The 23,917-nt window shown below is 33.1% G+C and overlaps 1 protein-coding gene and 1 long non-coding RNA gene across 2 annotated transcripts in view; one reads left to right on the top strand and one right to left on the bottom strand.

Annotated features, from left to right (window-relative positions):
• LOC108690713 overlaps window positions 1-2,176 on the top strand; it is a 4,832-nt gene extending 2,656 nt beyond the window's left edge. The window contains exon 4 of the long non-coding RNA XR_001931908.1: window positions 1,932-2,176. This is a non-coding gene — a long non-coding RNA (uncharacterized LOC108690713). The remainder of the gene's footprint in view (window positions 1-1,931) is intronic.
• Window positions 2,177-4,682: 2,506 nt separating this feature from the next.
• Window positions 4,683-6,079, bottom strand: LOC108690729 (signal recognition particle receptor subunit beta). The gene is made up of 4 exons (XM_018198167.1): window positions 5,900-6,079; window positions 5,364-5,530; window positions 5,131-5,270; window positions 4,683-5,034 (listed from the first exon to the last, which is right to left on the bottom strand). Exons 1-4 carry the CDS (start codon window positions 5,994-5,996, stop codon window positions 4,698-4,700), a joined length of 741 nt encoding a protein of 246 aa, XP_018053656.1. The 5' UTR covers window positions 5,997-6,079; the 3' UTR covers window positions 4,683-4,697.
• Between the last annotated feature and the right edge of the window lie 17,838 nt (window positions 6,080-23,917).

Consider the following 23,917-nt stretch of genomic DNA (forward strand, 5'->3'; position numbering starts at 1 on the left):
TTTTTTTCATATTTCTCTAAACTTAATTTTTTTATTAAACGATGCGAAAAATTGTCCCTTTAATTATTTTTGATATTTTCTCATTATTATTATTTTTATTACACTAAAAAACAATTTTACAAAAAACAAAAGAATGAAACACATGTGTACATATTACATATGTAATTATAATAATTATATATAATTTCATATATAATTATATGTTTATAAATATTTATACATATTTACAGATATTTATGCATAAACAATTTTTTATCGGGATTACTTACTATCAATTGCTGCTATGAATTCAGCATCGGATATGTTTAATATTTATAATTCATCATTTTTTGTAAATACGAAGTTCTTTCATTTTCAAAGAAATGTGATTTTTCATATAATAACAATAGAAACAATTAGTTACTCTTTTCCGCCTAAAATGGCTAACGTAACCCTTGCGCATAGATATATGGACTGTTTCATCTCGGGAGATGAGGATCGATTCTGTATCTTGAAACAAAGTGAAAATTACTTATTAAAAGAGCGAATTTACTAGAATACTGATAATTTTATTGGTTAACATCTAAAAAAATTTGCTCATTTTTGTAATTTTCATTTTGTTTGAAGATACAGAATCGACTCCCTGAAGCAACTAACCCTGATGCATTGTCATGCGCTGCGAGCCGTACAAACATTTAGCCATTCTCATGTGCGCATGGCGTGAAACGGAACGCAGTCTGAGCTCGGTGAAGAGCAAGAATTAAGCAGGTTATGCACCTAATCTGTTTGATTGTGCCGAATTCAATCCAGTTTAAGAATGGGCATTGTTAAAAAAAAGCATCATCCCTGAAAAAAAATCGATTTTCAAATATATCATTTTGGTATATCAATTATTTTCTTTAAAGTATCGAAAATAATCAAGTATTTACAAAATCCTTTTACAAAATTAATAATTAAGATTTAGTAACAATACTTCAATTTAATTATAATTTTCTGAATAGTTGGTCCAGTGGAAAAATTCTAGGTATCGGTTGCTGTGAATGTCTGTGAGCAATAGCAAAGTGATCAAAAGGGACGTTTCTTCTTCTTCTTAATTTTAATTACCAGTCCAGGTTTCCGGGACATTGAACTATATATACACTGAAATGGGCATCCGCTACGAAGCATAGAAAATTGTGACATCAATTGATCAGTGTCATTTTAATTTGGTCAATATAAGAGCGAATCAGAAGCTTACAGGTGCACACTTAGGAGCGTACAATAAAAGGAACAGAGAATAAAAGAATAAGAATTTCAACCTATCAGAAACTGTGTATTCCACAATGTATGATTTCTGAATAAGTTGAAATTCTTATTCTCTGTTCTTTATTCCTTGTTTCTTTTATTGTGCAGAGTCTTTTACCTTTAGTGTTCTTCAGTGAGATATATGTCTGAAAGATCATCGCGTGTGGGATTATATTTGAAAGATTACTTTGAAAGATTATAAAATCGCGTGACTAAAATATGCAAAGCATGACGTACTATGTGCTTGGGTGTGCATAGAAGTAAAAAGAGCATTTCATTTCATAGGTAAGAATTTTTGTAATAAAATATAAATAATGAAAAAGTGATCTTTAATTTAGTAAAATTTCCTCAATAAAGGAACAAAAACCACAACACAGGTTGTTTTTTGTGATATTATCAAGATTAAACTTAGACGTTTCGGTCAACATCTGGCCATCTCAATAAGAATACAAAAAATCCCGCCTTAGTACATAAAATTAAAACAAATTTCGCAGTCATATAATTCGCAAATCACGCTCTTTTTCTTCTTCGTGAGTCCATAATACATGGTTGAATCAAATGCAATGTCTCGAATTGTGTAGAATAAGAATTCCCAAATTCTAACATACAATGCTATTATTAATCTGTTTTAATCTAATTATTAGAAGATTCTTTATCTATTTTTTCAGCAATTCGGTGAAATTTGTGCGTCACCATCGACAATGTAATGAATAACTAGATGGAACAACATCATGTCGATTTTGTTTGTCGTTACTTTATTCTGATAGAAAATAAAATTAAATCGCAATATACATGGTAGCAATTTTGTTATTGGATGAAGAGGATGAACAAGCCTTTGAACCATGAGAATTACACGAAGGCTGATATTCATAATCAGATCTTATATTTAAGATCGTCTTTAAATACAGTCTTAAGATGTCATGAACCAATAAGAGAGCCGTAATATCTTAAGATGTTACTTAAGACGGTCTTAAAATAAGAACGGATTATGATCTTACATCCGAAACATCATGAACAAGGAAATTAATGTTATTCGTGTTATTTCCTTCAGAACTTGATATATATTCGTTAGTTAATATTACTTAAATTAGATATAAATATAACATGGAAATCACATTTATTGAATATTTCAAATTTATCTATATCGCTTATCTATATCGTCTATATCGCTAATCATTAAAATGTTCAATTCTGTTGTTTATAATAGAATATATTAATATTTCAAGAAGAATAAAATATATTGATAGATTAATATCATTTACCTTTGTTGACCATCTTGGTTTCCAAGAACGTATCAACATGTACTTCCATGATTGTAACCAAGGAATTGTACCATGCCATCTATATTAATTTCTTCAGAACTTGATATACATTTATTAGTTACTATTATTTAATTCGGTGATATAATATTCAAATCACATTTGTTAAATTTTGACTCAAAGTTATAAAGTTTATATTATTAAATCATTAGATGTTCAATTCTGTAGTTTATAATAGAATATACTAATCCTTCTAGAAGAATAAAATATATTAGTATCATTTACCTCTGTTGACTATCTCGATTTTCAAGATCATGCCAATATGTACATGATGATAATATGTAGTCATATTTTCTATATTTTACTGCATCATTTTATACTCACTATTATCTGCAGCTCCTTCTTCATGTCTTGAATTTTCATTTATATGATAATGACAGTGAGATCTTAAGTCATTTATTCTTGTATTGCTATAAAATACACTAATAGTGTAATTGCTGTAATTATTGCAACTTACAAATAAGTAGTTTACCGATTGCGAAACGTTGAAGTAAATTAAGAAATATATTAAATTTGTAATGTACTTAAAGTATACATTATGTATTTATAACTTAAGAAAAAAAACATTAATATTTTTATTATTAACACTTACTTTTTGTTGATCTTGATTTCGAGGAGCTTGTATTTGCATTTTCAGTGATAGGCTGTCATTCTATTCACGTTATCTTCAGATTTTTATTCAAAACCTTAAATGTTGATACTTTTTGAAACAAATGTAATGTATTAATGCATTTGTTCCGTAAAATGTCTATTTTAAGATTGCAACATTTACACCATGCACTAAATTCTTCCTCACGAATTTCGAATTATTATGATAACGACTTATTTGTAATTTTTTTTGTATAGTAGTTCTTATGTGTTGACTATGCTTTCGTCAGATGCGACTTTAGATTTGGTATATATGCTTCATGATGAAAATTTTTATAAAATTTATATTCTCCTTTGTATAAGTCTACTTTGTCAAAATATTGTCATTGTCGTTTTTTCATTTTAAACGATTTTCTTTAGTCCATATTTCATGCTTACGATATAAATGTATTCATCAATGTTATCAATTTATTTGTAAATTTCGTATTATTATAATAAATTTGATCATAATTATCTATATTGCACTGTACAGTAGAATTGTTTAATTTAAGAACATATTTCTACATCCAATTGTCTGATTTATATCGAGCTGTCATTTTATCCACACAATTGCGATGTGTTAAATTAAATATTTAAAAAATATTTACTTTATAATGCCTTCAATCTGCTTAATAGTGACATAGCGGTTTTTACTATTTTTGGTTGTCGTTAATAAGTTCAAATGTGTTGGTACGATACGTTTTCGTCACCTATGAGGGAGGAGGGGGGGGGGGTTACGTTAGAGTTAATAATAGTTGTCTTTCATTAACGATAAATATCGTCAAATATTCATCGATAGTGATAATATAAAATCGCAGTTACTAAAGTTTGTCGACCGATGTTGTTAACGACATCGAATCAACTATCGTGATAGGCATGAAAAAATAGTTACAAAATAGCACCCCAGGAGGGAGGATAGCCACAGAAACGCTTGCCACGCAACAAAATATGATGCGGTAGCTAATAAGCTTACAGCTCCTAGTGTTCATTGGTTTCCGCGTCCAGTGTGCAGGAGCCAATAATCTTTCAACTTACCCGGAAGCAGAGTTCGTAGTTGACTCCAAGGTAGGTTTACTTATATTTTTGGAACGAATAGGCTTCGCCCATATGGAATTATCTCGCGTTTTGGAACACTGTAGAGTTAATTGTTATTCGAAATCGAGTTTTGGAACGTATTCTTGGAGAAGCATAAATGACCTTATGGCATTCTTTGTTACCAACTTTTAAAATTAAGACTAAAGCATAAACCAAGCATAACTCTTAATGGAGATTCAATTTGCAAACAAGAATTATATATATATATATATATATATATATGCTAATTTGTGGATAAATATAAACGAAGATCATGAAGTTATATTTAAATAAACATCTGTTTCTTTCATAATGTGATATAATGATTCTGAAAGTTTAATAAAAAAATTTTCTGATATAATTACAAAGTTACTTACAATAATTTATATTTAGTAAGATTGGATCCGCAATTTATTACGCTATTTTAATTAACCACTTCTTAAGCTCTTCAATGTCAGCTGACATTTGAGAATCATCATTTGACGCATACGACTCTACAAAATCAATTTGCGAATCTAAATGCGAGAATTCAAAATGTTTTCCCTGTTTCCCAAGAAAGATATTTGTCGACGATGCGTCAGTGGCTTCCAACTGGCTAGTCTTTGTCATACGCAACAGATTCATTTCTTTCTCCAATAATGCTTTTATCACATAACATCCCTTAGCCATAGTTTGATCTTGCTTGTTGCACATTATAAGGACAGGAGCAGTTTTTTGTATATCAGGATCCGATAACAAATTATACAGATACCTGCAAAAAAATATTAATCATATAAATGTTAGGATTTATTCAATATTTATATGAAACATTTTGTTAAAAATCAATTTCATCAAATTTTATACTTACTCAGCCACATCTCTGATCTCCTTCTGAATAGTCACTGCATCAATTATATAAACCAGACCTTTGACAGATGATTTATATTTATCGAAGTACTTGCCACGTAGTCGTTCATCTCCAGGAATGTCCACTATTCTTAAAAAACGCTAAGCAAAATTTTTATAAGAACAATTACAATATAGATACACTACCATATAATTATAAATCTAGTCTATCACAAAATATTGCTTAAATCTTACATAGTTGATCGTAATATCTCCTATATTTTCTTTAACAGATGTATATGTCTTGACAAATTGGGAACATAATAATCTTGCATAGATCAATGTTTTTCCACTGTCACTAAGGCCCGTTAAAAGGATAATATTACCTTTAGATTTTCTCTTGCGCCAAAATACAAATAAAACTACAAAAATTAATTTTATTAAAGTAGTACTTAATAAAAATATATTATGTATAAGAGAATGATGTAATATTATATGTAAACAAATAATTAAAACACAGAAAAAAATATTCTTTCCATATTAATTCAGTTAAAATTATTCGAAAAACAAATCCTACAAACTTATGTCATGAAGAAAAATTAAAAAATTATTTCTTTTTACACACACACATATAAGTTAACAAATAAACCATAGTAATTTTAAAGATATTAAAAAGCATATGAAATAAAAATAATAAAATAATAAAATAACAAAACACAATAAGATAATTTATAAAATAAAAGTAATACATTCTCAATATTACAACACTTGTGAATAAACATGCTAGTTACCTAATGTTATAAGAATAAATGCAGCAACCAGTAAGGCTAGATGTAGCGACTGTGAACTGTCATCTCCTTTTAATAACTGTTCTACGTATTTTTTCATAATTGTGATTAGCGATTCTCTCGAATCTTACAATCTCTCATGGACATATGCCGCAGTCGACAGATGTGAATTCTGAGTTCTAAGGTTATATACACGAAGTATATACTAAGAGAAACTCGTAATCAATTAAGGTGCCTTTTTATGCTGACGCTCAACGCTCATTTTCAAAGCCGCAGCACAGACTTTTGTATAACGCACAATGTATAATGCATAAGCGAATCAACTAATCAGAATCTTTCCTTTCCTCTCATTCCATGGAAAAGAAGAATTTTGATTGGTTGATTCTCTTATGCACTATGCATTATGCATTATGCAAGAGTCTGTGCGGCCTCCAATGTCAAAATAGATCACGTAATCAAAATTGACGCTTGATATTCGTCCATTTTTATCACGTGTCTTATTTTGACACCGAAAATGAGAGTCGAGCATCGGCATGAAAAGCTACCTTTACAATATATATATTATCGAAATGTATGATTTTTAAAAATGAATTGTGACATCTGTGCTAAACAATTGTAAAACATATTTATCGATTAGTCATGTAAAAATCTACAATTACTTGCAAAGCTTATTGACACGATAATTTACCAATCGCTAATATTATAGATTTCAAACAGCGTTTTATTGGTTTAGAGCAAGAATTTATTGAAGTTTGAACAGTTTGCATGAGTTTCGTAAAGATGTCGCTGTTTAGACGGAATAGTCGAGTAGACAGCGGCCACACTGTAAAAACTTTATATATACAATTAATGAATGATAAATTAATAACTTTTAGAATGAATGATAAATAAATAGACTTTTCGTATTACTTAAAATTTGCAACGCGTGACGCTGCTAACTTCATCGCGTATTTAATTTAAATTTTTTGTTTTAATAAGTACATAATTCGCGCGGTTTGCTCTTAAGAGTGAAATCACACGGAAAAGAGCTACGGAATAGAGAATGCATTATTGAAACAATCAATTATTCCGCTATTCGCGGAACAACGCAGAAGAATTGATTGGTTGGAACTGATTGGTTGCTTCTATGACGTATTCTCTATTCCGCAGTCGTTTTCTGCACCGTGTGATTTCACCCTAACGAACATTGTCACATCACGCAACAGGCAATCTTCACGTTTCGCGATTGTTTATTTGTCTCAGCTGCGTCATGGTGCAAGTACATGCAACGAGCATCGGAAAGATCGCACAAAACAACAGGTAATCGTTTCGTCATGTCGATTAATCATGGAATCGTAATTAATCACTATTTCGCGATCAGCTCGTGTCTGCCCAAACCACGAAACGACCGAAGTGAACATGGCAGCGCGATTCCCTCGATGAGCAATTTGGTTGTCACAATTTTATAAATAATGTTTCGACGTGATCTTTATCAATTGATTTCTTCGGTACCTCGACGTCATCAAATTGCGACGAGAAACTGAGATTTGTATTAATGAAAAATAGAAATCGGATTTGAGCATCTAATATTATGGAACAAGTCAGAATGAATTCCAATTGGAATTATTCCGTTTTCTTAAATAGAAAATACAATAAAAATCTAAGGAATAATTATTGAATAATTCCGATCGGAATTTATTCCGACTTATTCCATGGGTGCCCTGATTTCGATATTGATACTCAAGCAGATCAACAAATCATGATAATATCAAAATGATAAAATGGATTGGGAATGATTGAAAAATTTTAATGATCATTTTGGAATCATTTCGACATTATTTTGATATCATAATGACTTGTTATTTTGCTTGGATAGAGTTCGATAGATTCTGACAACAAAAATGACTGCCATATTCACTTAGGCTATACATCAATTAGGATTGCATTCGAAGAGAGAAGAGGCGATATTACCGCCAGAATAGAATAGAATATTTTATTTGCTTCATATAAGTCAAGAAGGAGACAATTCTTCTTAACTCGCTTATTCTTTCACACTTTCTTATTACCATCATTCTATTATATAATTGCATTTCTCATTCTATTTTTCATCATTTATTAGATATAAAATGAAGATAGAATAACAAATAGTGCTAATATAGTGTCTTCCTGAACGCACTCTACATCGTAATAAGGAATTTAGAGTGTAATAAATGCAACTTCCGTAAAAGCTGCATTTGCGCATAATGTGATTAATCAATCGATGAATTAAAAACTCACCTTGGGCTGCATTCGGGGAACGCGCTATTAGTAATATCATTTTATCTTTATTGTTCATTAGATAAAAAATATAAAATTTTAAGAATTAGAGACAGATAAACAGAAAGTTATTAAACTGAAAAAATATAAAGTTATGCCCATTTCTACCAACGTAGATTAACTTTAATCTCGATTCAACTTACTTTTCGTCTTTTTCTAATTCTAAAGATTAGAAGAGTAAGTTAAACCGAGATTAAAGTTAATTTATGTTAGTGGAAAAGAGCATTAATCTTGTATTTGTGGAATCAAGTTCAAGTCTGTGTTCCATTTAACACTCACAATGCTCTTGGAATCATTTCATCCTTGTTTATCAAATGATAAACAGGAACAAATGATACAAGCCTTATAAGCACTAAATGAAATGCAGCCTAAAAATAACATTTATGTTATAATTTCGCAATAATATAAATGTAATACAATACATTGCGTAATATAACAGTTATATTGTTGAATAAGAAATTATGAAAAGAAAAGAACGATTTTACTAAAATATCTAAAAATTTAGTTAGATACTGATCTGAAAATAATTTTGTTAATTCATCAAAATATTTGTGTAGAAAATTCAAGCATGGTGACCAATGATGTAAAAAAATATTGATATTCTAATCATCAACTTGGGTTTTTCACATATATTTTGATAGTCTAATAAAATTTATCTTTCGATCTATACAAATATATCTAATTAAATTTTTTAATGTTTCAGCAAAACTGTTCTTTCCGTGCAGATGTTTTCATTGCTTTATAGTTAGTATTGACTAAACGTTGTGGCGAACTGTAAGAAGGCGAAAATCTACATGAATAGCTCGACATTCTACGTGAAATGCAATGATGTCTGATCTTTCCCTTCTTTTACAGATTGTTCGCGTCGTTTCTCAGGCACGGAGAATCTTCGAGTATAATCCTTCGAGCGTACATTCATTCTGGTCACAGAAAAGGACGCAGAACCTGAGCCCCGCGTGCTCGCGTTTCCCGTTCGTGGCAAACAAGGAAGAAGATTCGACGCGAAACACGGACGCACTTCTCCGTCAACTCGTCCACCGCATTCGTGAATTTATTGCATCGATCGCGAGATGCACATCCGGACCCGACTTCGCCGCTAACGTCCCCTCCGGGATAGCGTCCTGTCCGTCAGTTCTCCGTCCCACAGATCGTCGAGACATTCGGCTCTCCTGCACATCGATTACCCACCGTCCCTAGAGATTCCAGCTCACGCGATCCTGCCGACCGTACTCCTCAACGGTGAGTCGAATCTTTCTCAATTTATCTCTCGGCGTTTTAAACTGTAAAAGGCTACAGAGAAAATGTCTCTTGTACTCGAGTACAGCGTGGGTCCTTAAGGAGCAACTCCTTTTTTCTTTCTTTTACATATCGTAACTAGTTCTTCTCTTTGTTTCTAGGATGGAAAACTTCCTCTCCATGGCATTTATAGATTCCTGGAGAGTGACGTAAATTAACTAATTTTGCAACAAAATTTCTTATTCTGTACTCGAGTACAGCGTGGGTCTTCAAGCTTTTTCTCTTTCGTACACGTGTTTATTATGATAGTTTTTGGAAAACTTACTTTCCAGTTTGTAGACTCCTAAGAAGTGACGTAAATGATCTAATTATTGTCCATTAAATACAAAATAATAGTAACATTACATTAATATTATAATTCCCCATTCAATAAATGTAAGGTCCTGTGCACAATGAAAGAAATAATAGGAACAGGAATAAATATTAAATATTAGAGAAATAAAAAAAGAATAGAGAGTAAACGCGCACACACAATGGATATAATAAATATGATATAAGACATATCATATTTATATATAACGTTTAATCTTTATTTCTAATTTTTTTATTTCTATAATATTAATTCTTTAATATTTATTCCAAATTCCTGCATTATGCGCAGAATCTGATGTATCATATTGTGCATAACAATTATATATTGTTGAGAAGAAAATATACAATTATAATATTAATGCAATGTTACTGTTACTTTATGTTTAACAGTTAATTTTATGATAAACTTTTTTCCTCTTTTTTCTTCTACAACCTTATTTTGTGGAAGGACTTTTTACTTATAAAATTATTTTAATTATAAAATGCTGATAAGTTGCCGCGTGCAGCGAAATACGAGTACATGTCGTCGCGCGACCAAGATATTTTTTATGTAATAACACGTCCCAAAGAGCCGCTATAAATTCGCCAACACGTTCTTAATTACGCTTCTCACGCCGATCCTCTCTTGTTAAGTATGTATCAATTATCGAGTGGCACGATCGAGCCTCTCTCTTTTTCTCTTTTATCGCGGCACGAGAAGATGATAGGTTTCGGAGGTGTTCAAGAAGAGCTGCCCTCGTTACCGATCTTGCTTTATATTGCGAACGAAGCGTCATTTAGTCTCAATTCCGTCGGTGTAATCGAAGATATGGTTCGCGCCTTCCCAAAAATAATTGTATCGATTGCGGTGCTCAGTCGAACGTTATTTATAGGTCGTAATCGTGACGGTTGCTCTTTCTGCTCTTTCTACTCAAATGAAAGGAGAATGAGCAGAAGAAAGAGAAACGACCGATTAAGTTTCGAAGAGTGCTTATGCTTTCTCGCAATTCTGCAGAAGGAAACATAAAAATGGAGACACAAATCGACGGACGGATTACCGTAAAAGCAAGATCTCGCGTTAGGAGGGAATCACGCAAGAAAGAACGGCGGTGTGATAAAGTATGGGCAAAAAAAGGACGCCGTTGGGACCGAGTTGGGGTCCACCGAGGTAGAAATGGTAGAATACGCGCGAATTTCTTACGACAGGACAGAGAAGATCCGCAAAAAAAGGACCGCCCTGACGTACGAGTATGGCGTACGAGCGCGCAGAAATCTGCAATTATATCGCAAAAAGGGAGCGATGAGCGGATTGCTTCCTGGCCCGTAAACAATATCGCCAAATAAGTCGCCGAACATAAATTCTCTGCGTTCTCGACTCTCTTATGCGGAGATATTCTCTTAGGGCCTAAGACCGGTATTCAAAGTCAGTTCTTATATTTAAGACGGTTTTAAGTATAATTTTGAGATGTTATAAACCAATCACAGACCGGTATTCATAATCGATTCTTATGAGTTTTTTATGATAAGCCATTACCCAAGTTTTTACTTTTAAGTTTTAAACCAAAGAAATTGTCTCGACTGTTCTTCTTTTGATTATTCGACTGTGATTGATCAATTTCTTACGACTTAAAACTTAGGTAATAGCTTATTGTAGAAAGCTAAAAAATTATCTTTATAAATTTAAGATGAACTAATCAGAGAGTTGTATTAGCATCTTAAGATATTACTTAAGACGGTTTTAAAATAACGGAATATTGCGCTGAAAGAAAAGATTGGCTGAATATCGGACATCATTCCATATCGAACATCAATCTCGACAGCGCGGTGAGAAATTTGGTATCTGGATCAAAAAAATTTCAAATAAAATTTTTCGATCGATTTTCAATCTTTTTTTATGTTGTAGGCACTGAAAGAAAAGATTGGTACTGCAGATTACATGGTAAAATATGGCATAGCATTTTTAATTGCAACAATTTTTGCGTTAACTTATCAAAAACTTATACTGATATTTTGCGGACTAACGCAACCATAAATTGGCTGCTGCAAACAATTTAAAATGCTATGCCATATTCAGCCAATCTTTTCTTTCAATGTAAAATCACAATGTACAAAGAAAGGTTAAAAATCGATCGATAAATTTTTTTATTTTCAATTTTTTTGATCCAGCTAATTGATACCAAGTTTCTGCACTGCGCTGAGATTGATGTTCATATGGAATATGTAGATTGATATTATGGTCTGCCAACTTTGATAGTTATTTTGCGGAGAAATAAATCTTACAGGACGATCATGAAAGAGAAGGGTCGCTTGAGCATGTGTCGTATTTTTAAATTACTAAATTAGAGAAAATTTATCAATTTTTGTAGGGAGAGACGTGCCACATGTGTAATCGGTATCGCGGTAGTTATGACAGGTAAAATATAATACCTCTGAAACACGCGTGTACATGTCTATAATTATATATAATTATATCTCGTGTGTTCTTTTTCCTCTCACCTTATAAAATTCATTTTGAAATTGGAAAGATTCAGATCGTGTACTGATAGCGAAAAATCCCTCGTCGTTTAAGAGTAGCGAAGTAACATTTGGTTCTTATAATTTCTCGCACGATGAATCTGATTTAATTCATCGATTTAGCGAACTCGTGAGAGTCAAGAGAAAGAAAGGGGTGAAACAAACCGCTCATTTAGTTCGGAACGAATGGGAGCACTTGCCGCGTTAACGCTTCGCACGTAATTATTATGGTCCGGCTAATCTGATCGGATTAATTTTTGCCGGATTCGGCCACGTTCCGTGTGCGGCAGTGATTACATCGCCGTTTGCGCTCTTGCACCTGTGGGGTTAACGCCGCTAATGGATTCCCCGGATCGAATAATTACGGGGTGCGAATTGCAAGTCTCACGTGCGCGTGTTACGGCATTTCGATCTCACGTCTCCTTTTCGGACGGGAAGTAATTGCATTGCGTGTTATACTTATCTCATGACAGTGATCTTCAAATTTCCGCATGACAGCATCTCTTATACGAAGGAAGCAATATAAACGATAAAACTATTTTAATTATAATTTTCTCTACTTTCTAAGTGAATTAAAGCTGAAGTAGAAACACAGGTATTGGTTATTTATACACAGGAAGTTAAAAATTCACTCGCAATACAGTAATTCTTGTCGCTTAGCGAGACAGGTATTGGAGTCAAAGATAAAAATGCATCGTTAATCAGATAAGTGACACGATTATGAATAATAACGACTTTGACTTAAGGAAAAATTGATAAAAGCCTATTTATAAAATTTCTACTTGAATAATTGTCTCTGAGATTGCACATAAATGTACATTTTTTTTTTAAATTTATGTATGAAAATACGATCTTGCTGAAGTATCTAAAAATTTAGTTAAATATAAACTTGAAAATAATTCTACTGAACTATCAAAACAATTATTACATTCAAGTTAGTAGAATATTAAAATTTTTTGTACTATTATTCATCATGCTTGAGATTTTTTGTAATTATTTTTTGGTCTAATATAATTATTTTCAGATCTGTATATATAGCTAAATTTTTAGATATTTCAATAAAATCGTTTTTTCTGTGTATGAAAAATTTTTTATCAAATTCAGATATACTGGATATAAAGTACCATTTTTCTTGTACAAAATCATGATTATACTCTTAATTCGATGAAAGCATTGTTTATTTAAAAATTTCAATTTCACATTTGTTTTGGATCGTTTTATTCAATGCGAATCATTTTTGAAGAGCAAAACTTTTATACCGAGACTATTCGTCGTGGAGAGAATCGCGAGATTTCTGCAATGTGCACTCGACGAGTATCAAACTGCTGGTCAGAGAAGCGATCCTTTGAAGACATCCCTCTTTTCTACCCCGTCTTTGTGAGCCGCTAAAAGCACGGCATATAAAGAATCAACTTTGTAACAAAACCGATCATAAAGGTAGCATCCTTGTACGTATCTTTTCTCTCGTATGAGTATCAGGAACGTAAATCTCCATCGGATGAATAACGGCTTCTGATGGGGGCCCTCATGAGAACAAAGTCGGGCCTATTAAAACGTGCACATAGTAGCTTCTCGCAAACGCACATTGCTGCTGCTGCTGCCCGTTCCGCTAATAAAACGTTACAAATTCGTCGCATGGAGGGTAGTTTATGACACATATGAAGCCTTCATCATAGGAATAATGTCGCAAACGCGATTTACGTCCTGCGAACGCAGTGACGGATTAAGGCATTTAGAAACCATAGGTGTAAACTGTTTCTGGATCCCAGTCTAAAACCTGAAGCACAAGAAGTTTTTTTTGCAGGTCCTGAATAATAAAACGAAAAGGGAGGTTACAAATTGTAATTTACAGTCCTCTTAGACGTAACAGTCACAAAATGTTTCATTCGATATTATAAAATCTGTCAGCAGTCCTTCTACGAGCGACATTTCAAATCATTGGTGTCTATATCGTCAATTCTCTGTCTGATGTTCGAATCATATTTATTGCTATATATTGTGTATTTACGTGCTTCATTTTCTTTTCACAATTTTTTTATATTGTGCTTCTTATCATCACAATTCTATATACACTAAAAATTTAAAAATAATTAGCGTATACTAATTACAGTTACATGATTAAATTAATAATATACTTTAGGTTTTGCATGTAAGAAACATTAATTTGTACTAAGACATTAGTATCTTTTATCTTATCATAAATATACGAATTTTTCCTTATCTTTACCGTAAAATATTAGAAATGCCGGGCGACACCCGCGTAAAAAAAATTTGATGAATGGCTGCACCGCGATGCTCGAATAATAGGCCTTAACCTTTTCATGAACGTTGCCCGATTTTTGGACGTTCCACGTGGAATCGGTACAAGAAAAAAAATCATCCGATTCAATCGGACGGATGGGGTAAACGTGCGGACAAAAGCACCATTGTACGTCAATTTTTTATAAGGAATCTCGAGACTCTCCATTGTGCGAAAATTGAGGGCTTACGCGTCGCGGGAATTGCGGAGGTGGAAAAAGACGGCGAAAAACGGGTTTCTGAAGCCTAAGTCTCTAAAAGAATTGATCTGTATGATTTGGTGCTCTTTCAGTGGAAGAGTATTTCTTGCGCCATATCTGTCCATCTATAAGTTTATGTCACGAATGAACCAAACAGATACTTTCTGGGGATATGTTAATACAACTGCATTACTTTTTTAATATTATAAGTTAAGTATTTCGATTTTTAAAGCTAGAGATAAAAAGATTAAAAAAAGAACATAATAGCTATTCATGAAGATTTTCTTCAAAGAAGTCATACAATTTATATGTAAAATTGGCCTTTCAAATTAAAAAAAAATGAATTTTCTATGGCTCTATCGTCATTTGATTGCTCATCGTCTGCACATGTATGTACATTTTGAATGTTTGTACACTTCTGGTAAAAAAATTAATAAAGAAGAAAAAGCAATTTTGAGGGGCTAATTTCATACCAACACAAGATTTGCGTGTCTTATCTTTGCTTCTTCATACATTGTTAAATATCGATGTTTTGTGAAATATAATAGTTTATATCAGGGTGAGAAACAACCTGATATCTAATGAGTAAACTTCAATGTTTACAAAAGCGTTGTTGAGTAAACTTCAATGCTCATGTTAGCATTTAACGATGAATGTGAAGATAACTCGCATATAGCTTTTTTGAATGCTGATTATTTTTTCAAAAAATTCTTGTCTCCGTTTATTATATTAATAAATATGATCACATATCCTCTATAGTATTAAAGCTTTTGACTTAAAACTTAACAAATTTAACGTTTTGGGCTCTATTTATGTACTGCTTGTGTGCGAGAAGTTTGGAGGATTATTGTTTTTCCGAGATCAATATTTGGATCGATCGAGTTCTGATCGTACATCAATATTTTTAAATAACCGATTAACCTAAAGGTGAACGAAACGACTTCCGTTTCAAGATTCGATAAAGAAAAGAAAATCCTTTTGGGGTTCGACAAAACGCCGTTCGGGTTGCCGCGTGTCACTTCGTGCCTAACAAAGCATCATTGACGAACCGTACATAATATAGAATTTCACGAAATCTGGATTTTTCTAGAGAGAATAGAAGTTCGAGATCGTGGTCCCTTAAGGGTTCGCTGCGTCCGAGGGTTAAACGGGAGGGGGAGTCAACTCCACTAGATCTTACCTCTGAGGCATCACCTGTGTTGAGAAAATTTTTTTGATCAACTCCCACAGACGGTCTTACGTGAATTTTCTCACGGCCGGCGATTTTTCTTGTTACACAAAGATCATTCTTTGATGTTACATTTGAAAGTCGACAGTTGAAAATAGAGAAGAAGACAGATTATTTTTTATTTTTGATGTGACTTTATGAGATAATATGTTTGAGAATAATTTCTCATATGAAGTTAAATAATTAAAGATCTTATTTAAATTATATTAGTCAAATGTCAGTTATTGAAATTTTTCAAGTTTAGCTGAAAAGATTGTATCTCCACATAGGAAGAATGATTTTGCTGAAAGATTTAAATTTTGCTAGAACAAGTCTACGAGTCTGAAAATAATTTTGTTTGATCATCAAAAAAATTATGCTAGAAATTAAAAAATGACGTGCAATGTTGCAAAAAAGTTTGATATTCTAACAATTGAACTTTTAACAAAATTATTTTCAGATCTAGTAAAATTTTAAATCTTTCGACAAAATCGTTCTTTCCGTGCAACAAAATAATAAATAATTTATACAGTAGATTGTAGATAATATTATTTAATTGTATGTTAATGAAACATTTGAAAATATAGACTATTAAACAAAGCGATAAAAGAATCACGTAATGAACGAAATACAAGGAAATGTCGAGTCCCACCCACACAGATTGCACTCCCGTGAATTATTCAGCAATTCAGCAGTTTTCTATCAGAGATTCAATGGCGCGAGTTGAATCTACTTTCTTTCAAAGTAATAAAACAAAATAAAAGCCAGGTGGTCGCACGATGCTTTTAAAGCGTCTAGAAGTTTCACGACTTTGAAGGGTTCGATGCAATGGCGCGCTTGTGCGTACTTTCATTTCACTACGGTGCCGTAAAAATTAATCCGATCGTTAAGGATCGTCGTAACTGTCAAAATATACGGCCCCGTATACCAGCCGAGCGAAAACCTTCCGCGGAAGTGCGTGAAATAATTACTGTCGTGAAACCCGCTTGAGGCATTAGGGGTGAAAAAACGCGCCCCGAGCGGCCGTTTCTCCTCAACTAACGAATAGCGATTGTATAAATTTATGAAACGATAATACTTACATGCATCTGCAATATAGGATATCAAAATTTTGTAGGATATCAAAATAATGGCGAATATAAAAGCAGCAAACAAAATACATTTACATGTAAGAAATTATAATATAATATTAAAACTAATTGTCTTTTAATTAAAAATAGTCTTCTAATTAAATTAAAAATAATACTTTCCAAAATCCCGAGAATTTGCTTCGCGAGAGTTACTTTATTTATACACTATTATAACAATAAATTGTAGGTACTATCATCTTTCTAGACAATTTAATATTGAATGAAATACAATGTAAATTGTTATGCATGGATATCACGTATTGAATGGATATATGTTTGTATTCAGTGGCTACGTTTACGTGAATTTAGGCCTATATCTCAAATTCGATATAATTATTTAGGTCCTTTACTGTAAACACTTGAGAAATGATCTGACCTAACTATAGGTCAGATTTCGGTTTTTGATGATTTTACCTGAAATAGGCTGTCTGTAACTAAGTTTCTCGATAACCATAGCCAGCTATGAATTATCAATTATTGTTATTCATTCATTTGATATTTAGAAATCAAGTAATACTTTGCTTATATCTGAATTTCAGATAAGTAAGAATATGTATGTACACTGATAATTTTGAAAAGTTTGTAATTATGATTGGTACAGCCATTCATCTTTTTTATTTTCTTTAATGAGTCATGGCGTATAGTTCCTCAGGAAATTGAGTCGCATTTTCTCTCGATTAAAACATAGTTAAATCGTTACATCAAAATCTTCCTTAATATCTCTCATCTCTAATAATTTTCTGCATTTATCTCATCGATAATGCGGGTTTCAGTAATGACGTTGCAGCGACACGACCGTCTTTTTTGTTAACTACGTTCCGGTGGGCGAAGAAATCGATGATCCAGATTGAGATTACTAATGGATCTCGTCGTGGATCGCTCTCGGGTTTGCTCGATCGGAATATCCGTGCATAATTCGGATAATCGAATCTATCAGGGTATTTAAAACGAATTGGGTCAGGAAAAGAGAGCGAGAATATTGGATAAAAACGTAATAACGAGCTAATTCATGACTAGTCATCGCTTTTTCGTATATATCGTTGCTGCTTGCCTCTTAAAAATATAATTAAGAAAATATGCGTTAAAACAAGTTTAAGGCGCACCTTGCACTTTAACGAACACTAATGTTGCTCAATCAAAAACGTCACGTGTTACAATCACAAATGCATGCATGTAGATATGACGTCTTCAATCAGTTCGCTTTGCAAGAATTCACGCCGGTGAATTTCTGTTAGGATTTATATTCCGTGATGATGGTTCGTCGAAGATGATGAAGAAAACTGAACAGAAATTTTGAATTGTTACTTAGGAAAGCAAACTCGATCGTGGAATGTGTGATACGAGAGACAAATATATAGTAGAATAACAAAGAAAGAGCAGTTTTGCTGAAGTATTTAAATGTTTAACTATAGGTATACTTTAAAAATAATTTTGTTGGATTATGAAAATAGTATGTAGTTATGTAGTAGAACGTTCAAGAAAGCTAATTGTTAGAATGTCAAAATTTTTTGCAACATTATTCATCGTGCTTGAACGTCCTTCATAATTATTTTAATAGTCCAATAAAATTATTTTCAGATCTGTATCTAGCTAAAAGATATTCTAGCAAAAATGTCCTTTTTTGTGAAGAGAAGGATAATCCTTTTTGTAACAGAAGGGGAAGTAGCAGATCACAGACAGGAAATTGCGATAGCGGGCGCGGGGATTCCAACCGCGGCGTTATAACATTTCTCAAACCGGAAATGCAATATGATGAGGCGCACGTGGGTAGCCACGTACGCTACGGTGGCGCAAAAATGGTTGTTGTTCGCTTCTTGTCGTGAAATGAATAAAAGATGCTGTGCCGTTTGACAGCGCGTTGTCTGCTCGTTGACATTGGTGTCTACGCTGCGCTCTTCGGTACCAGGATCCTTAAGGAACACATAAAAGTCAACAAAAAATCAAAATTACTTTATTTTAATTTTTAACGTTAATAAAACAGTCAATTTTTGTAATCCAAAATTATCAGTTTCATGACGTTAAAATAAAATCATTTTGACTTTCTTTTGTTTAGTGTGTTCTTTGGAATGATACGTTAACATATTTTAAGTAAAGACGAAATCGGACATGAATATTCGATGTAAGATGCGATGCGATTGTTTTCATACAGCAACGATGAATGTAAAGTTTCCTGATTTTGCAGAAATGATACACAATTCTTCATCAATCAAATCTTGCAATAAGAAATTCTTGACTATTCTAAAGAATAAAGAAATGGATTAAATATCTCGCAAATATAACGTATCCTTTCTCCGATTACCGAGTTAATGACGCCTCTAGTTTTCGTTCCGAGTATTGCTGTAAGCTATAATTCGAATGCTTGATTATCAATGCCGGAAATAGAGGTGGTAGGATCATGTGCCACGGCGGCGCGAAGCGCGTTAATAATCGGACCTACTGTTTTATGGCGGCACCGCAGCTCTGCGAGAGAAGCCGGGAACACCAACGACGACAACCGGCACCATGATGACGATAACCCAGAACGGGAGGCCAGACAAGCCTCCGCCTTCCGACCGAACAGAACGCGTTCGTCAAAGAGTTTCATTCATCCGCGCGGCAAAGTTCACTCGCGCGGACACGTGTGCCGAGCAGACCGGCATTGTAAACGAGGGATTTATGCTCTTTCGGCGACACAACTCTCTCAAGGCTCTCCTTTTTACGCGTTTCCTTCTCACTGTATAAACTCGATCCGTGAGGACAAAAACTCTGAAACGGAAAGAAATTGTTTCAATCAGTAACGCAGGGACTTGATGGGACGCGATGATTAAAGCTTACGATGTGGCAACAACAAAAAAGCGTACTGTCCTAGTTTTATGGAAGTAAACGATGACGTGGCGATTTGTACATCTTTCTCGGAAATGTAATTATTTCTCTAATGGCTTAAGTAACCTCATCGCGAAGTTAGCTTATACGCAAGAAATAAATTATAGATGTCTACCACGCGATAAAAAGCACGATAAGCTTGCGTAGGATTCCCGGGACTATTGTCATTGCCTCAAAAACCTGACCATCCAGGATCTCGGTTCAGAATCTCGTGTTCTAAAAGCAGAAGAATTGTGGTCGAGACAGCAAACGCGATCGATAACGTTGCGTCAATATGCTGGAGTAAAAGGACAGAAGTGTCCTTTCTGTCCAGTCTCTAAAAGGATTTGGGAAGGCAATCTTGACACGGCGACTATCGAAAACATCAAAATGTCAATGAACTTCTTCATTATATCCCATTTGCTAAATGTGCAGATCGATCTTATTGATTTACCACTTCAAAATTGCATAAATCTATAAAACAAAATTAATTCTAGAATGAGAATTTTTATATTTCTTTCAATGTTTTTCTACACTCTTCATTTGAATGTAAAATTTTGTTATAAAATCTGCATTTGGAGAAAAGATATCTTGATACTAAAAAAATAAGTTATTAGGAAACTATCGAATAAATTTTCTTATGTCAAATAAAATTTTTTTGTATTAAGATATTTTTTTCTATCAGTATGTATTTCTTAGTATATATTTCGTAAATCGAGTTCTAACGATGAGAAATTCAGGAGTCAGCGTGGTGTCCGGCTTTTCACGTTAGATCGTTACGAAGAAATAGAGGATAGATTTGACTCGAGATCTCGAGCATGTAGGTGGATTACTTAGCACGATTTCTGTATTTTTCGGGACGGTGCTATCATGCCTTTTATGAGCTAAAGAATGATTGGAAGATCACTCCAATCTCACCCAGTCTATCTTGGATATCTCACTTCATTGTGCCTTGTCGTCATGTCGTTGGAAGTCAACGAAGCATTCGTTCGAGAAAAGAGCGAGCAGAGGCGAGCAACTCACGTGGACGTACCAACGGATATCAAGTAGCCACGCTCATTTATTTCACGTTACTAGGTACATCACATTAAAAGCTGTTTAATAAATTCACGGCAGATCGGGTGAATGCTTGGAATGAAGTACGAGCATATTTCGGCTTCTATTTGTAACAGAAGACAAGATTGATGTTGCTAATATTTATCTCATTATTCGAATGAATTTTCGTTCCTTTTAACAGGATTTTTTATCTGATAGAATTATAATTGTATATTTTGCAATTTTTATATACATATTTTTATTTTATAACAGATTCAAATTTAATAAAACAAAATTGTTATTAATATCTTTGAAGTTAAACGTATTAACGATTTAGAGTTGTCACAAAACTAGAAATAAAAAAAAATTAGAAAAAAGTTAAGAAATTTTGCAAAACTTTTTGAAAAATTAAAATTCTTGACTTTAAAAAAGTTTAATAATATGCATACATCATACAATACGCAGTTTTGGAATACTAACTTAACAATTAAAAATGCAAGCAGTGTCAGCAACATCAATAGTAATTTACATTGACATACATGTTAAATTAATCTCTCAGCAAAATATTTAACGGTTTTCAAATCAGGACGAAAAATTTTAAAATAGGTATTATTGAAGTCAGAGAAAATTATGAAATTTTTTTTTTGGAAATAAGAGAAAAATTATAAAATTTTAGGATGAGGAATTTGTGACAAGCCTGATTTCTGATCTGATTTTATCATGCTAATTTTGGTATTCATAATAGAGGAAGGATGAATATCATATGCTTACTGATGTTGATCGAATAGCGTTGGTTGGAATAGCTTCGGGGTTAATATCTCAAGCAGGTGATATCTTATTGATACTTGATAAAAAAAGGCTTCGCCGTGCAGACGCTCGAGGTCGAAGAAAGGCTAACCATCTTCATGTCCGTCAAACGTACTTCGAATCACAAGAGAGAACGATGAGGACCCATTGTTGTCCAGGCTTGGAGAGTCTTCCTTTCGCCGTGTTCGAGGGCGGAAGGGCGGTCTCGATCACTCGTTAAGTGGATTCATTCAAGGAACCACTTCTTCGATCGAACAAAAATGTTTGCTGCCTGTAGAACAAAAATTGACGCGGCATTGATGGATCGGAATGTTTGCCACCTCAATTCTTCGTCGATTCGCAACGAACACATAACTTTATCCTTTTTTTATTATTTCAGCATATATATAAGAAATATGAATTCTTTGAAAGATTGTGTAATTATTACGAGGCAAAATAACTTTTTGTAACACGCTGAAGTTTTTAAAGAATTTGAAATATGAAAAGAATAATCATGTAAGAAATAGCGTAACGGGAATGAAAGAGGAAATGTTAAAATCGGAGACCTTGGAAAAATATTTTTGCTGGCTATGATTTATCGTTTCACGCAGGCGGAAAGACAAACGCATGTGCCAGAGATGGAAATTAATGGACGAGCTAGCGCTGTAAAAGCAGATGTTGAGGTGGTAATTAGAGTTAAAAGACACGCGTCTACTTGATGCGGTATTCAAGAGCAGGGCGTGGCAAGTTGTTTCAAAATCCACCGATGGGATCCAACGATGTTACAGTTGTTGCTCAGCTGTAAATTTGAACTAATCATGAGTTAAGCATTTGCTTTCGTGATGCTATGCGTTTGACAGGTTTATCCAAATGAGATAGCAAACTCTGAAACTTCTCGAGAGCTATCACGAGTTTGACATGTGTAAAAAGAACTCTTCATTCTATTCATGCTATATTTAATATTACTGATTTTGTTCTTTAATAAACCAAAATATTTTATGAAACAAATTTAATTATTATCTTAATTTGATTATCTTATAAAAAAAAATCAGTCAATCGCTAAATAAGAAAAATTATTAAATTTACGTAATTTTTGACCAAGTTTAAAAACTTAAGTCATATTTATATTCGGAACAGATCAGCGGCTGATTCTTACCATTGATGATTCGGAGACTTCGCTGCTTAACGATCCCTCAATCGTTTTCTCAATAATGAAATTCCACAATGACGTTATCGTGTAGGAAATGAGTTACGTGACCATCATACGTCCTGAACAGACTCGCAAGATGACGAACGTCCTTTCGAGGTTGTCACTGCCTATTGTGAGATGTATATACATACATGAATTGATGAGAAGAGGATTCGTGATGGAATCTATCCTGCCTATCATTGTTTTACTCGTTGTTTGGTAAAACAATGACGGGAGGATAGCTTCCATTCACATGACGACTCCCACAAAACTTCAATTGACGCGAGCTTTTTTTAAAATTTATTTTCATGCAGCTTCAGATGAATATTCTTTATGTGATATAAGAGTAATACATTTGACTTAGAAATTACAACATATAAATAATTATTATGCCATATAACGAATGGAAGATTAAATTGTTATAATAAACATGAAATTATTTTACTTTCATTAGGCTATAGAGTCTCATGTAGAAATAAAATTGAAAGTTTTTTCAAAGTTCATTCATTCAGAATAGTCGTGCGCGTTCTACATGATTGATTCTAAATTGATTCACTGATTGACTCGACGTATTTAAAGAGGAGTCAGTCACGCGCGTCTTCTTTTTTGATATAATGCTGATTGGGATTAAAATCCTGATAGTACGCTTGACTGAATACGTAGGCGGACATATGAGACGATAATGTACAAAGAAATATAGCTGAGTTGCGCGAACAAGAACAAGAATAGGATTGATGCAAGTGTGAAAGTTATAGGACTATTTCATTTATACATGTATAATTATGGTAAATAGGTAATTTGTTAAAGATCTGGTAAAAATTCGATATCATTAATAATTATATCGTTAATTATAAATATTTATATTTGCGCTGCTTCTCAATGATTGACGCAAAATAAGAATGATGATGATGCGAGAGAAGTACGAGAAAAATATTTCAA

This window comes from Atta colombica, unplaced genomic scaffold (genome assembly GCF_001594045.1).
Source record: "Atta colombica isolate Treedump-2 unplaced genomic scaffold, Acol1.0 scaffold35, whole genome shotgun sequence".
In the NCBI taxonomy this organism is placed as follows: domain Eukaryota; kingdom Metazoa; phylum Arthropoda; class Insecta; order Hymenoptera; family Formicidae; genus Atta; species Atta colombica.

What these genes read in the sequence shown, in the direction of transcription:
- LOC108690729 (XM_018198167.1), bottom strand. Translation starts at nt 5,996, where the DNA reads ATGAAAAAATACGTAGAACAGTTATTAAAAGGAGATGACAGTTCACAG. An exon ending in ATTTATTCTTATAACATTAG is followed by an intron (nt 5,531 to 5,899) that starts GTAACTAGCATG and finishes TAATTTTTGTAG; the next exon opens with TTTTATTTGTATTTTGGCGC. An exon ending in GAGATCAGAGATGTGGCTGA is followed by an intron (nt 5,035 to 5,130) that starts GTAAGTATAAAA and finishes ATTTTTTTGCAG; the next exon opens with GTATCTGTATAATTTGTTAT.